The sequence below is a fragment of the Hyperolius riggenbachi genome, chromosome 7 (assembly GCF_040937935.1).
Source record: "Hyperolius riggenbachi isolate aHypRig1 chromosome 7, aHypRig1.pri, whole genome shotgun sequence".
Classification (NCBI taxonomy): Eukaryota; Metazoa; Chordata; class Amphibia; order Anura; family Hyperoliidae; genus Hyperolius; species Hyperolius riggenbachi.
Window position 1 is genome coordinate 274,144,394 of NC_090652.1, and position 15,254 is coordinate 274,159,647.

Consider the following 15,254-nt stretch of genomic DNA (forward strand, 5'->3'; position numbering starts at 1 on the left):
AGGAAGTAGCAGATCTAGGGCTTGATTCACAAAGCGGTGCAAACAGTTTAGCACGGGTGTGCTAAACAGTTAGCACGTGAAGTGCCGTTCGCAGACTTTTGCGCGCGCAATTTGCCGCGCTCGGCGAATCGTGGCAAATTGCGCACGCAAAAGTCCACGATCGCACGATTCACGGCAAATTGCAAATCCGTGCAGATTGCACCGCTTTGTGAATCAAGCCCCTAGTGTCCACCTAGGATTTAGGAGGACTGAGATTTTCATTGCTTGCAAAGCAGTGCCAGAGAAATAGCAGACCTGGAAGAGAAGATGGGCCGCAGGAGTCAGAGTGGGCTTTCCTGGAGAGATGAAGATTACCCTTTGTTCCTATAGTATAATTTTTAAACTGTATGGCTGGTATTTCGCTTTGCAGAATTATAATGCGGTCTGTTTTATTGCCATACGGTTTGAGCACTTGGGCAACAACCATGTCACTCACAATCTTTGTGAGAATTAATTAATTTGCTCAACTTGAAAGTCCTTCTTAGCCCTAAGGCTAGCCTAGCTTCACACAATTTCTGGTAAAAACATCAGGAAAAGAATGAATGTCGTGTTGACATTGACATATGTTCGACTGCTACATTAGTATTGTATGCTAATTTTCCAGAAGGGGAAACAACGATGTTGCCCAAACAAATGGCCAAAATGTATGCCAGAAGATGGATGCATGAAGTGTTGTCAGGGGTGATTCTGATTGTCGGGTTGCAGACCATCATGGAGGCTTGATGTCCCTGCCATTAACAAGGAAACACCAGTGTTTAATACTAATATGAACCTAGCCTAAATGTTAAATCTAACTCCTAAACTGTCCCAGAGGCTAGAGCTCAACACCAGGACTGGACAGAGGCACAGGCAAGAGAGGCTCCAGCCTCAGGGCGCAGCGTAGGAGGGGGTGCACATCTTACTCAGCTATCATTTCCATATTGTGTTTGAAGCAGAGACAAATAAGAAAAAGGTATACTTGGCAGTGAAAGCAAGCCAGCCAACTAGAGATTTAGGTGTTGGGGGCCCTGGGGTGCCTCTTAGTCTAATAGCAATCAGTGTGTGACAGCTGGGGTGGGAGGGATGGAGGGGCGCACTTTGGTGTCTCAGCGATTGGTGCTGGAGGACCTTGTCCCGGCTCTGCCCAATACTCCTCCCACTTCCCCATGGTCAAGTTTAATGCAACATTTTGAACAAAACTGATCAACTGATACCATAGCAGGGCCATAACTACAGGGAAGCAGTGGTGTAGCTACAGACCTCAGGGCCCCGATGCTGAGTTGGGACTGCCCCCCCCCCCCCCCCCCCCCACACACACACACACACACACACTCCCTTACATTCCATTCACATTAAAACATGTATTCCCTTTTAACCCTGTATAGTAGCCAAATGTGCCTCACCCCATTATGGTAAAGGGGGAAGAGGCGCCCAGAGCAGATAAAATATGTTAAAAACAAATAAAATGAAAAAAGTGAGGTGGCTTACCTCAATGAAGACAAATTCACGTATTGATAGAATTTTATTGCACTGGCAACGTGTTTCGTGTGTGCATACCCACTTCCTCAGGCCAAATAGCAGTGCCTAATAGTGCTTGTAGCCACAAATAAGGCACCTTATTTGTGGCTACAAGCACTATTAGGCACTGCTATTTGGCCTGAGGAAGTGGGTATGCACCCACGAAACGCGTTGCCAGTGCAATAAAACTCTATTAATACGTGAATTTGTCTTCATTGAGGTAAGCCACCTAACTTTTTTCATTTTATTTGTTTTTAACGTATTTTATCTGCTCTGGGCGCCTCTTCCCCCTTTACCTTGTGCCTTCACCCTCCTTTTGGAGGGGGATCAACCCTCTTTGACCAGTTTAGGTCATTTGAGGTTTGCTTTTTATCAAGAGTGCGACCATCACCAGCTCTGTCTGGTCACCCGATTGGAGTCGGGGTTATAAATCTCCACCTGCTTCTAGTGGTCGGTTGCCCTTCTGCAACCCACCTTTGTGAGTATAATACATTCGCATATTTTACATGCTTCTGGTACTGTGACATACTGCACCATTTGGGCTCCTGTTATCTCTGTGTTTTCTTCCTGCAGGGTGCAATTTTTATTATCCCTACTTTTTGTCCGCTCACCCCATTATGGTAGCCAGATGGGCCCCCACCCCCCAGTATGGAAGCTTGATGTGTCCCTCTCCAGTATGGTAGTTAGATGTGCCCCCCCCCCCCCAGTATGGTAGCCAGGTATAGGGGCCACCAGTATAGGTAGCCGGGTATAGGTGCCCCCAGTATAGGTAGCCGGGTTTAGGTGCCTCCAATATAGCTAGCCAGGTATAGGTGCCCCCAGTATAGCTAGCTAGGTATAGGTGCCTCCAATATAGCTAGCCAGGTATAGGTGCCTCTAGTATAGCTAGCCAGGTATAGGTGCCCCAAGTATAGGTAGCCAGGCATAAGTGCCCCCAGTATAAGTAGCCAAACATAGGTACTCCCAGTATAGGTAGCCAAGTATAGGTGCCCCCAGTCTAAGTAGCCAGGTATCGGTATCCCCAGTATAGGTAGCCAGGCAGGGGGCACAGCGGCAGGTGTATGCAGAGCAGATAATTACGTTACTCACATTGCCGGGATCCCTAGGAGGCACTGTTACAATGAGAAGGAATGCAAGACCAAGAAGTAAGTACATGCAGTGCGTGGATCCCGGTAACCCGAGTATCATGATTATCATGCGCCCGCTGATCCGCCCCCGGGCAATGCCCCGCCTTGCCGGCCCATAGAAATGGGCCTGCAGGTGGACAACGTGGGGAGGACAAGTGTGCGATTAGATGATTTTAACATTATACTATGTGGCTTCTCTAGCAACAGAATAGTTTGTTGATTTACTATTGCTAGCCAAATTCCTTACTCTTTGGCCCTGGGGATGGTCAACGAGACGCAAATACTTCCGAGTCGCCGTAGGATTCTGAAAATTCTGTACGTAAGAGTTTGAAAACAGACCAATCAAATTCCATCTTGGGAGGGTTCAATTTGCCTAATTCTACATCAACTCAGAATTATTTTCATCTCCTTGACAATCCCTAATTTGGCAAATGATATTAAGTACAGGCCAGGGTCTCAGTGTTGCTCAAAAAGAATTATGTAGAACTCTTCGGTAGTCTTCCCTAGTTCTAATCTCTAACCCTAACCCACCACTGTGCTCCACAGAAACTATCAGCTTTAGTGTTCCTGCTAAGAACTGCAACAACGCTAAAAATTCCTGGTTCCCACTGGCTGACATCAATTTTTCATATTTTAAGTGGAAGAGCAACAATGCTACAATGTTAATTATTATTATTATTATTATTTAGCATATATATAGCACCAACATCTTCCACAGCGCTGTACAGAGTATATTGTCTTGTCACTTTACTGTCCCTCAGAGGGGCGAACAATCGAATCCCTACCATAGTCGTATGACTATGAATGTATTGTGTAGTGTGTATGTATCATAGTCTAGGGCCAATTTTAGGGGGAAGCCAATTAACTTATCTGGATTTATTGGGGATGTGGGAGGAAACCAGAGTACCCAGAGGAAACCCACACAGACAGGGGAAGAACATACAAACTCCATGCAGATAGTGCCCTGGCTGGGAGTCATACCAGGGATGCAGCGCTGCAAGGCGAGAGCACTAACCACTACGCCACTGTGCTGCCTGTTCAATGCTATACTGCAGGCAAATAGGGATTTTTTTTGTTGATAATATGTGACTAGGCAAAAAATGTGCAAATCTCAGATTCAGGAAGGAAAATAAATTGAACCAATCAAAACCTGTAGCTGATAGCTAATTCAGGAGCTAATTGGCAGCTGCTGGCATTCCTTGAGTATTAGAATATTTGGGGATGGGGAAGGTCACGGAAGAGTAAGGCAGGGCCGGGCCGAGGCATAGGCTGGAGAGGCTCCAGCCTCAGGGCGCAGTGTAGGAGGGGGAGCAGAATTCATTTAGCTGTCATTCCTAATTGTGTTTGAAGCAGAAAGAAATAAGAAAAGGGGAAACATAGCAGTGACTGCAAGCCAGATAACTAGATATTAAGGTGTTGGGGAGGTTGTGGGCCCTGTGGCCAGGGCCGGGCCGAGGCATAGGCTGGAGAGGCTCCAGCCTCAGGGCGCAGTGTAGGAGGGGGCGCAGAATTCATTCAGCTGTCATTCCTAATTGTGTTTGAAGCAGAAAGAAATAAGAAAAGGGGAAACATGGCAGTGACTGCAAGCCAGATAACTAGATATTAAGGTGTTGGGGAGGTTGTGTGCCCTGTGGCGCCTCTTAGTCTAATAGCAATCAGTGTGTGACGGCTGGGGTGGGAAGGATAGGGGGTGCGCACTTTGGTGTCTCAGCCTTGGGTGCTGGAGGACCTGGTCCTGGCTCTGGAGTAAGGTTAGAGGGAGTAAGAAGTCGGGCCTTTGAATTAGAGTTTGGCATAGGGTAAATTGTTAGCATTAATTGATAGATTTCAGTTAGTTTAGGATATATATTCAGTGGCGTAACTGTGTAGTTTGGAGCCCCAGTGCAAATTCTACCTGGGACCCCTAGTATTTTACTGGTGCTTCCAATAGCAGTATCAGTGTCAGAGAGGAATAATCAGAAGTTGAACAAGGAAACAGTTAAAGGGAGCCTAAACTGAGAAGGATATGGATTTTTCCTAAATAATACCAATTGCCTGACTCTCCTGCTGACCATGTGTCTCTAGTACTTTCAGCCACAGCCCCTGAACAAGCATGCCGATCAGGTGCTCTGACTGAAGTCAGACTGGATTAGCTGCATGCTTGTTCAGGGGCTATGGCTTAACCCTTTCCACTCGGAGTTCTTTCCTAAAGGAAGTTGTTTCTGCTCAGAGTTTTTTTTTGTAAGAAATGCGCTCTCCCTCTTACTCCCTCTCCCATTGTAGCATGGAACATAACACCGTAACATGGTATATCTTATTTTAAAGAACGCATTATAACATTTAATTTGATACCTTATTTGGACAGTTTGGCATCTTCTATTGGCTGGTAGCAGAGTAGAAAGCCAAGGTATGGTAAATTGAAAATCAGTTTCCTGGGTGTAATCCAGGCCTGCGTGAGCAAGTTTCGCAATAATAGGTGGTTTTATGCCCGCCACCCGAAGTATTACTGTCCCTACACACAATGCAATCTTTGGTATTTCGATTGGGCATATTAGCAATAAAATACTGGCTACTATTTACACCCTTCCCCAGTCCATCCCATTGGATGCCACTCATTCTCGGGTTTCATTGGGTTTTGCGGGACATACGAGTGGAAAGGGTTAAAGTATTAGAGACACAGGATCAGCAGGAGAGTCAGGCAACTGGTATTATTTAAAAGGAAAAATCCATATCCTTCTCAGTTTAGGCTCCCTTTAAGGATTACCACTATGCAATGCACATATAGAGGGGTTCATTACTAGTATAGCACCATGGGCGTAACAATCACCCCTGCGGCCCCTGCAAGCGCAGGGGGGCCCAGAGGCTTTGGGGACCCCTCTTCCTCCCTCTCCCCAACCGTAATTGCAGCAAATTAGCAAAAAAAACCTCCCTATTCATACACAAAAACTGTGTGCAGGAGCATGTGTAATTTTATCCTGCTTCCAGATGCTGCTTTACAGCAGAACTCTCTCTACTGCCATTCGCTGGCTCCCAATCACATAATCTGCATGGAGTTCGGGCATCGAGGAGGCCCCATGCTATCATTTTTGCAGTGGGGCCATTATCATTAAAAAACTAATAAGATGGATAAAGGAGATTCCCTAATGGCCCCAGGTGTGGTCGCAACCTCTGCATCCCCTATTGCTACGCCAATGGATATATCAACAGGCTGATAGGTTAGATAGACCCAAGAACCATAAATAGGGTTAAAGAGGAACTCCAGCCTAAACAAACATAATGTCATTAAGTTACATTAGTTATGTTAATTAAAATAGATAGATAATATAATCCCTTACCCAAACTGTTTTAAAAGAACAGGCAAATGTTTGATTTCATGATGGCAGCCATCTTTTTGGTTGAAAGGAGGTGACGGAGCATGAGACACAGTTCCAACTGTCCTGTGTCCTGAGCACCTCTCCCAGTTGCTAGGCAATGTGAATAACAACATAGGAAATCCCATCATGCTCTGCACAGCATCAGGGAAATAAAGCCCAGGCTTTTCTCTTTGATGGGTGGAGCTTAGCTAAAAATGCAGCTAAAAATGATGCTTTGGTAAGAAAAACAAAGTTCTGATGCTGTGAAACTGTTAAAGAAGGTTAGGGTTAGAAGTTTCAGAGAAAGTAAATGTTAGGGTTTATTATAGGGGAAAGATTGGTGTTAAGAAGAAAAAAAGGAGAGGGGCAGTTAGGCTTGGGGAAAGGTCATCAGATAAGGTTTCGTTTAGCGATTAGGCACACTGAAGACTGCGCTGTCTGATGGGCACACTAACGGCCTGTACACACTGCTGCGCTTGTAAAATCGCATGCGATTTTTAAATCGCAAGCCTTCATGAGAATAGGAAAAGCGCATCGCACCAGTGTGTACAGGTCTCCACGATTTTCATTATTTTTCAAAAGACCTTGCGATTAAAAAGCGCATACGATTTGAAAAGCGCAGCACAAGCACAGCAGTGTGTACAGGCCCTAATGCGCTGTGCAGCTGTGCGTTATCACAACACACTGCTTAAGCGCAACACAGAGTTGTCCCAGTCACTAGCTGAATGAAGCTGCGCTGCAACGCAGAGCAACTCTAGTGCTTTGCGGTTTTGTATAACGCACAGCCACCTGTGTCTGCATTGCAACTCATCAGTGTGCCCGGGCCCTAAGGGTACTTTGGTGGGGCATATTATTATTATTATTATTTATATACTGTCGACATTATTCCATAGTACTTAACATATTATATAGTCTTGTCATTTAACTGTCCTTCAGAGAGGCTCAAAATCTGATCCCTACCTCAGTCATCTGTCCACCATAATCTAGGGACACTTTAGGGAGAAACCAATAAACTTGTGTGGATGTTTTTGGAAAGTGGGAGGAAACCCGCACTGACATGGGGAGAATATACAAAATGTGTGCAGAGAGTGCCCAGGCTGGGATTCAAACTTGGGGACCCAGCACTGCAAGGTGAGAGTGCTATCCATCACACCACCATGCTGCTCAAGGGCCAAGTTGGGTTATGTGGAGTTACTGTTTGCAGAGCATCGTGGTAGAAAAAGTCGTCCCAATATCCTTCACATAATCTTGTTAACATGGAGGCAGATTTGGGGCTCTTCCTACCATCATAGATATGTGGGAGATAGATGTGCATATATACATAAAGAGGGAGAGAGAGTGGTGGTCATAAGATCTGTTAGTGGCCTAACAGTCTCCTGACATCCACTTGGCACTTTATACATTTTGTAAGTTAAAATTATGCACATGAGATTCAAATCTATGCCCGACAGTATCTAAATTACCTTCAGCTACCAAAAAAAGAATGCATTGTATCAGTGCGTAGCTAAGGAGCTGAGGGCCCCGATGCAAGTTTTACAATGGGGCCCCCCAAGCACTCTATACATAACAATTAATACGGCGCACCAAAACCTGCCAATGGCTAATACAGTGTCAGAGGTGCAAGAAGGGGGTGGGGAGCAGTTTGTTAATGATTACTACTATTCAAAGTATCTATAGAAGTTATTGTTATGAGCACAGGACCAATAGAGAGCTAATACTGTAGTTGAGGGAGGGCCCTTTGGGGCCTCTCTGGCCCAAGGGCCCCGATGCGGTCGCTACCTCTGCACCCCCTATTGCTACGCCCCTGCTGATTGTATCTATTAGAACCCACTTTAATACAGTAACAGTTAATATCTGAGCAAAGCATTTCTAGGTCACAATAACCGTACTAGAAGATTTAGTGGAAAGTGTGAAAAATCTTAAGAGATCCATTTTTTCACCCACTTTGATAGTTAAATGTCTTTAATAAAAGGTTATTTGGAACATCCTTCCTATGGTTGTTTAGTGATGCTTACATAATATTTATACATGTAATTTTTTATTGTATACATTTATGATGATCAGTTTCTTAATATTACTTTTCTGGCAATATAATTAAGCCACGCGAAAGGGAAAGTAAAATGGGTATCAAAAACATTTCAACGACTCTGTGTTTTTTGGGGGAAAATGTTGACTTGTTAAACCGCATTGTTTGACAAACATTTCAAATCGTCAAGATTTCTAAAAGGTACGAAGTGAGGAATACTTACTTTGAGCAATTTACAACGGATCTGAGCGGAGACCATATGGCTGTTTCGGAGGTTGCCCACTCTGAACATCAGGGTGAGTTTGCCATCCCTCATGGAGATGACGGCGTGTTCACTGAACATGAGAGTTTCTGCTCTCTTTTTGGGTTGAGACATCTTGATAAACATGCAGCCTATTAAAAAGGCATCAACAATGGAACCTAGGATGGATTGGAATAGGAAAAGGATAATCCCTTCGGGGCACTTGTCCGTGATGTACCTGAATCCATACCCAATGGTGGCCTCTGTCTCAATGAAGAAGAGAAAGGCAGATGGAAAGTTGTAGACATTGGCCACGCAAGGTGTGTAGTTCTCGTCATGTGCTTTGTTGAGATCCCCTCTCATGTAGGCAATGACCCACCACATGGAGGCCATGAAGAGCCAGGCTACCGTGTAAGTCAGAATGAAAATGAATAGGTTCCAGCGCCATTTAAGGTCCACCAAGGTGGTGAAGAGGTCAGAGAGGTATCTGCTGGTCTCACTACCCAAATTCCCATGCTGGACGTTGCATCGACCATTCTTCTCCACAAACCTCTGCCTTTTCTTTTTGGGGGCTGCTTGGTTAAATCCAGAACCACTGGAGGAAGTGGTCACTACCTGATAATCGTCCCCAAATTTCCTTCGGAGTGCAGACATAATATGAAAAAAGCAACAACAGCCAGATTCAATGGATGTGGAAATCAACGTCAGTGTGTTATTTTGTCCCTTCGTCGTTTTTCTATTTTTTGTTTTATTTAATGTTTTTCCCCCCCTGTTGCCTTGATCAACCTGGAAGCCTACAGCTGGCAAACTATGGTTCTCCTGAAGCCAGCTACAAGACTGATCGTTCGTCAATATCCATCTAGAGCTTCTGTCAACTGGTCAAAGCGGGTTACAAAGCTGATAGACTGTGGCTATTTCTTCCTAAACACAATACAAATGATCTCATTATCTCATTCCCAGATCCCTATCCCTTTGGCTTGGATTTCGCTGCACCGCATCTCTGGCAGCCTGCGTGTTGCTCATAAGTTAGCATGCAGAAAAAAAAAAACAAAAATAATAACGGGGAAAAAAATACAAAAATAAAAAACAAAATAAAAAAATAAAAACCTTAAGCAGCCTGGTTAGAAGAGCGATGGCATATCTTGCTCCTGCCTGGTCAGGTGGAATTTTTGTTTTGTTTTGCTTTTTCAGGTTGGCTCTTGTAGAAAGTATCAGTGAGCAGATGCACATGGGTTCAAGCAATGGTCCAGTGTAGCAGTGTCACAGAGGCACAGTCCCCCTCCCCTTACAAAGAGATCAGCAGAGCAGAACTGTCTTGTGCTTGCAAGGGTCTAAAGATGTCACATCCAGCCTCCTTTTTGCCTTTTATTCTTCTGAGCTTCCTGGGATGTTGTGAGCAAACGCCACTACTGATCCTCCGGAAAGCCACAGTCTGCTTCCAGCTTCATGCTCTTTTTTTTCCAAGGGATCCTTTAGAGGGTCTGAGAGGGGAGGGGGGTGAGGTGGATGGCATGAAGAGTCCCTGTTCAGGGAGAATTAGCTACAGTCTTTTTTTCTTCCCGGGGGAGGTGGTGGTAGAATCATGATGATTGTGGTGAGTGTGGGTTATAGGGAGAATGGAGATAGTGTTGGTGTATGTATGTGTGTGTGTGTGAGTGTATGTGATCAGCTGCAGCGATCCCTAGCTCCGCCTGCTCGCTCTCTCTCTCTCTGCCTCTCTCTTCCACTCCCCATCTGTATGGTGCTTCCAGACTGCAGTGCCCAACACACTCTCACAGACAATGAGGACATCTTCCTACACACACTTGTACAGCACGCCATGCAGAGATCTCATTACATAAAGTGTATTACACACATGCACCATAGCCACACATGTCCTGCATTGGAGACAGGTGCAGACACAACCATGGGGGCAGAACAGAAGAGGGGGCAGATATTCGCCCCTGCAGGTCACAGGCAGAACTGACAATTATATGTGATTTCTATGGACAGTTTTGTCTGCGAGAGATGTTAGTCCTTTAAAAAAAAAAAAAAACCTACATAAGAGTGGGAGAAGCGTGCATACTGGATGTTTCTGTGTTGCTTTGGTTTTGTGCTCTCCTTCTGCAAGTCACTCACAGGTAGCCAGGGGCAACGGGCCTGATACATCAAGAGGGGGGGATGGGAACTGAAGCAATAACTGAAGCAGTTGCCCAGGGCAACCAGTTATTTATTCTCAACATTATTACAGTATGTACTATTTTATGAAAGACTGTGTATGCCAAGTAGCCTATATTGTGGGTAACTTAATTTAAATCACCTTGTGACTAATATCTATACATGTCAGGAGGGTTGGGGACCAAATAGTTAAAGGACACAATAGTGCTGATAGTTTTTTTGTTGTTGTTTTGTTTGTTTGTTTTTTGTTTGTTTGTTTTTTTCTGCTCTGTCTTATGCTGGCCATACACTGTCCGATTATAGGACGATCGATTGACCTATCGATTCTTAGAATCGATTCAAGATAAATGAATCGATCGAACATGAATCCATTTTTTGCCCAAACACTGGGGTTACGTTTTGTTCTATTTTTCCACCTTTAATCGATCGGAGACTATTTTCAATCACAAAATAAGCACCCTGATGAATCAGATCGAGTAAAGGTCGATCGAATACATAATGAAAAGCTCACGATTCTTGTTCCATTGATTGAAATAACCCGACATACTCGATCGATTCATTTGAGGAATTCGATTGAATATATCGGTCGATAAGAATAAATTCTACATCAAAATAACATCTTGATTTTTGATCCATTTGATTAATTTATTGGTCATAATAATTGATCAAAGTAAAAATCAACCAGTGTATGGCCACCTTTAGCCTAAACCTGGCCATACAGTTATAGATTTCCACCCAATGTTCCAAAATGACCAATCCCTTTCCGAAAAGAATTGATTCAAAAGGAATCAATTCCTACCATACACTGCACATCAATGTCCAATAGATTCCAGCAGGGAATCTATTGAAAATCGATCGACCTGCAGAGTTGCATTGTTCCATGCAGTGCAAAGCTATAGGCCATCGATCTGCCAATGCTCTTGCCCCACCACCGACCGTTTTACATTTTCCATCCTGTCCGATCGATTATTTCAATAAATTTTTGTTTAAACAGGATCAAACATCAATCGAGCTGACATTTTGGGGAATCAGTTCCCAGCAAATGAATCGAATTTGCAAGGAATCGAATAAGAAAATTCATGATTGTATGGTCACCCTTACTGTTTATTTGTTTGTTTTTTCTTTATTTTTCTTTATTTAGTTTTGCTGCTTTGTTTTTTTGTCTTCTTTTTTCCTATTTAACAATTTACTTATTGTTTAGAGGTGCTGCTCATATAATCTTAAGGTGGCTATACACAATTCAGTTTTTTTTCTTGCTTTAGTTTTTTTTTTTTTTTTTTTTTTTTTTTTGCTTTTCGGCCAGAGAAATCCAATAGAATTTTCCACTTGATCAAATAATTTAATAATTTTAAGAACTAAGCTAATAAACCAAACACTTTTCTATCTGATTTTTCCAAATCATCCAGTCGAAAAATTTGGGAAGATTGGTCTTTTCTTCATGAAAAATCGAAAATCAAAAAAATAAATCTTTTTTGGGTTTTCCATACAATTGAACATTTTTATTAAAATAAAAATAGGAAAATCTATTGATTTGGTTGAAGCATGTGTGGCCACCTTTATGATTCATACACACTTGAGATAAAAGTCTTTGGAAAAGGCAAGATCACAGACCAATTTTACCCCATTCCATGTAGTATGAGAGCCATACTCTACACAGTCTATTCTATGGAGCTGAACTCCCCATCAAATAAAATCTTTGCAAGATGCTGCACACAAAGATGCTGTACACACTCAAAAGATCAGTATCTGCAAAAGATCTGTTCCTGCAAAAGATCTGTTCCTGCAAAATGCATTCATAGTCTATGATATCTGCAGATCCTCATACACACTTGGTTTAACAGACAATCATCTGCAGATCATCTGCAGATCAGATCCACCAGGATGGATTTTCAGATCTGCAGATGATTGCCTGATATGCAGATGAAGTCTGTTAAACAAGGTGTGTATAATGATCTGCAGATCTCATAGACTATGAATGCATTTTGCAGGAATGGATATTTTGCAGATAATGATCTTTTGAGTGTGTACGGGCATCTTTGTGTGCAGCAATCTGCAAAGATTTTATTTGATGGGGAGTGCTCCATAGAATAGACTGTGTAGAGTATGGCTCTCATACTACATGGAAGGGGGTAAAATTGGTCTGTGATTGCCTTTTCCAAAGACTTTTATCTCAAGTGTGTATGAAGCATGGTGGCCATACATGGTACAATTTTTTCATACAATCTTACCATTTCTATGTAGTATAAGGGTAAATTAAGTGAATATACTGAAAGGATAATTTAGGCAGTTCCCTTATATTGCATAGAAATGGTAAGATTGTATGAAAAAATTGTACCATGTATGGCCATTAGACTCATCTCTTCTGCAGCTAAAAATCCTGTGTTGAAAGTGACTAGAAAACACAGAGTACAAGAGCTTTGTTTCAGGCTCTGTGGTGGAGCTGCTGCTTATTCCTGGATTACATCATCCTACTGTTCAAACTGCCACAGGATGGTGCAAATTGAATTTTTCTGAGGAGCAGGCAGTCTGTGGTGCAGTATGTTGCTGGTGTCTGGGCTCCTGAACATGTATTTACAAGTGATTTATCTGCCATCAGGTAATACAGGAGCTCTGCTACTTTGTGCTACAGAGGTCTAGGCAAATGTTTCTAACTGGGATTTTAATTATCTTCTCTTTTTTTAGATTTTATTTTGATAAAACTGACACTGAGCAACATAATCTTTAGTGAATTTTTGTACATATTACTGATGTAACCTAGTTTGTAAGGTACAGGCTTGTCACTGCCATTGTTTATATTAATAAATGTCTGATTGCTACCCTGAGCATGGTTTGGTGACGTACTGATGAAATCTCATCTGTGCACACATGACTTTGTAATGCATATGGTTTTTCATAGGATAAACATAGAAGTTTTTAGACATGTGAGTTCACATTTTTTTTTCCACGTTTTTGCTGCATTGTGCTTTTAAAACGACAGCTTGCTGCAATTTGTTGGGACAACACTTGCGTTTTAAAGGAAACTCGAGGTGAAAGTAAACTGATGAGATAAACAATTGAATCTATCCTCCTACTCCTAAAAATGACCTCTTTAGATATCCCACAGTTTTACTTTATTTTTAAATCTACATTTTAGGCTTTTACTGTTTCATCGTCTCTGCTCAATGACACATTCGTTGAAGTATGTTAGAGCTAAAATCTATGAGCTATCTACCATTTGTATATCTCTCCTGCACTCAGAAGCCATTTTCTGCCAGGAAAGTGTTTTATGACTGTATTACTAAACAGTGAGGGTTATGCAACCCAGTCTTGACCCGAACAAAAAAACTTGCATACCTGATGTTTAACTCTTTCAGACAGAGAAAGAAAAGAAGGAGCACAACATAGTTACTTGAGTGCTTGGCACTGTACATATACATGTCTATCTCATAATTAGAGATTGCCCGAACGGTTCGCCGGCGAATGGTTCCAGGCGAACTTCTGGAAGCTGGACCTTGGTAATTGCTATTACTGTGCCAGCCAGGCCCTGCCTAACTATCTATACTGGGACACTTACCTATGCCTACCTACCTATACTAGGGCACCTACCTATGCCTACCTATCTATATTGGGGCACCTACTTACCTATACAGGGACACCTACCTATGCCTACCTACCTATACTAGGGCACCTACCTATGCCTACCTATCTATACTGGGTCTCCTACCTATGCCTAGCTAACTGCTGGGGCACCTACCTATGCCTATCTACCTATACTGGGACACCTACCTATGCCTACCTACCTATACTGGAACTCCTACCTATGCCTACCTATACTGGGACTCCTACCTATGCCTAGCTAACTACTGGGGCACCTGCCTATGCCTATCTACCTATACTGGGACACCTACCTATGCCTACCTACCTATACTGGGGCATCTACCTATGGCTACCTACATACAAGAAGATAATAAGGTCGTTGCTTCATTGTGGACAGAGCAAATTTGATCAGCTAGACAGTCACTGTTGTTCTATCATTTAGCTACCACAGCCCGGCGACCAAATGGGCTTGAAAACCGTCACGGCCTGCATTCTCGCCATGGTGCGCACCAGTCCAGCATGGCCGTCACTACGCAAACAGCTGTTTGCGGTGCGTTACACAGTGCGTTTGGTGTGTCAGTGTGAAACAGAACTCTAATTACACTCCCTGATTGATGTATAAATATGCAAGAGGTTTTACAGCACTTTAGGCCTGTAATTTAGCATTCAATGTGATTTCTGCCCTTAAAACGCTGCTTTGCGTCAAATCCAGATTTTTCCCCGGGACTTTGGGCATGTATCCCACTCCGCCATGCCCCCTTCAGGTGTTAGACCCCTTGAAACATCTTTTCCATCACTTTTGTGGCCAGCATAATTTGTTCTATTTTTCAAAGTTCACCTCCCCATTGAAGTCTATTGCAGTTTGCAAAAGTTCACACAAACTGAACCTTTCGCGGAAGTTCGCAAACCAAAAATCGGAGGTTCGGGCCATCTCTACTCATAATGTCACATGTCACCTTGTGTATCCTTTAAGGTTTATAACAGCATGTGAAAACACAAATGTGCAAAAATATACACCACTTGCCTTGATTAATCTGCCCTAATAAATGATTTAATTCAATTTTAAAAACAAGTACCGTATATATTCACATATAAGACGACCCGTGTGTAAGCCGAAACCAGGAACAAGTGATTGCCTCATGTATAAGCCCCCTCCCCAATATATTCCCCTCCACAGTAGCCAGATGTCCCCCCAGTACAAGTCAGCTCCCCTCCCCATAGCCAGATGTTCTCCAGGATCATACAGTTGTGTCTCAATA

The 15,254-nt window shown here is 43.1% G+C and overlaps 1 protein-coding gene across 2 annotated transcripts in view; it reads right to left on the reverse strand.

Annotated features, from left to right (window-relative positions):
• The window catches only part of KCNJ3 (potassium inwardly rectifying channel subfamily J member 3), a 324,979-nt gene extending 314,685 nt beyond the window's left edge, over nt 1–10,294 (reverse strand). For both annotated transcript variants that reach the window (XM_068245763.1, XM_068245764.1), the window contains exon 1: nt 8,245–10,294. In XM_068245763.1, the coding sequence (XP_068101864.1) occupies nt 8,245–8,916 (672 nt within the window). In that variant the 5' untranslated portion in view covers nt 8,917–10,294. The remainder of the gene's footprint in view (nt 1–8,244) is intronic.
• Nucleotides 10,295–15,254: the final 4,960 nt, after the last annotated feature.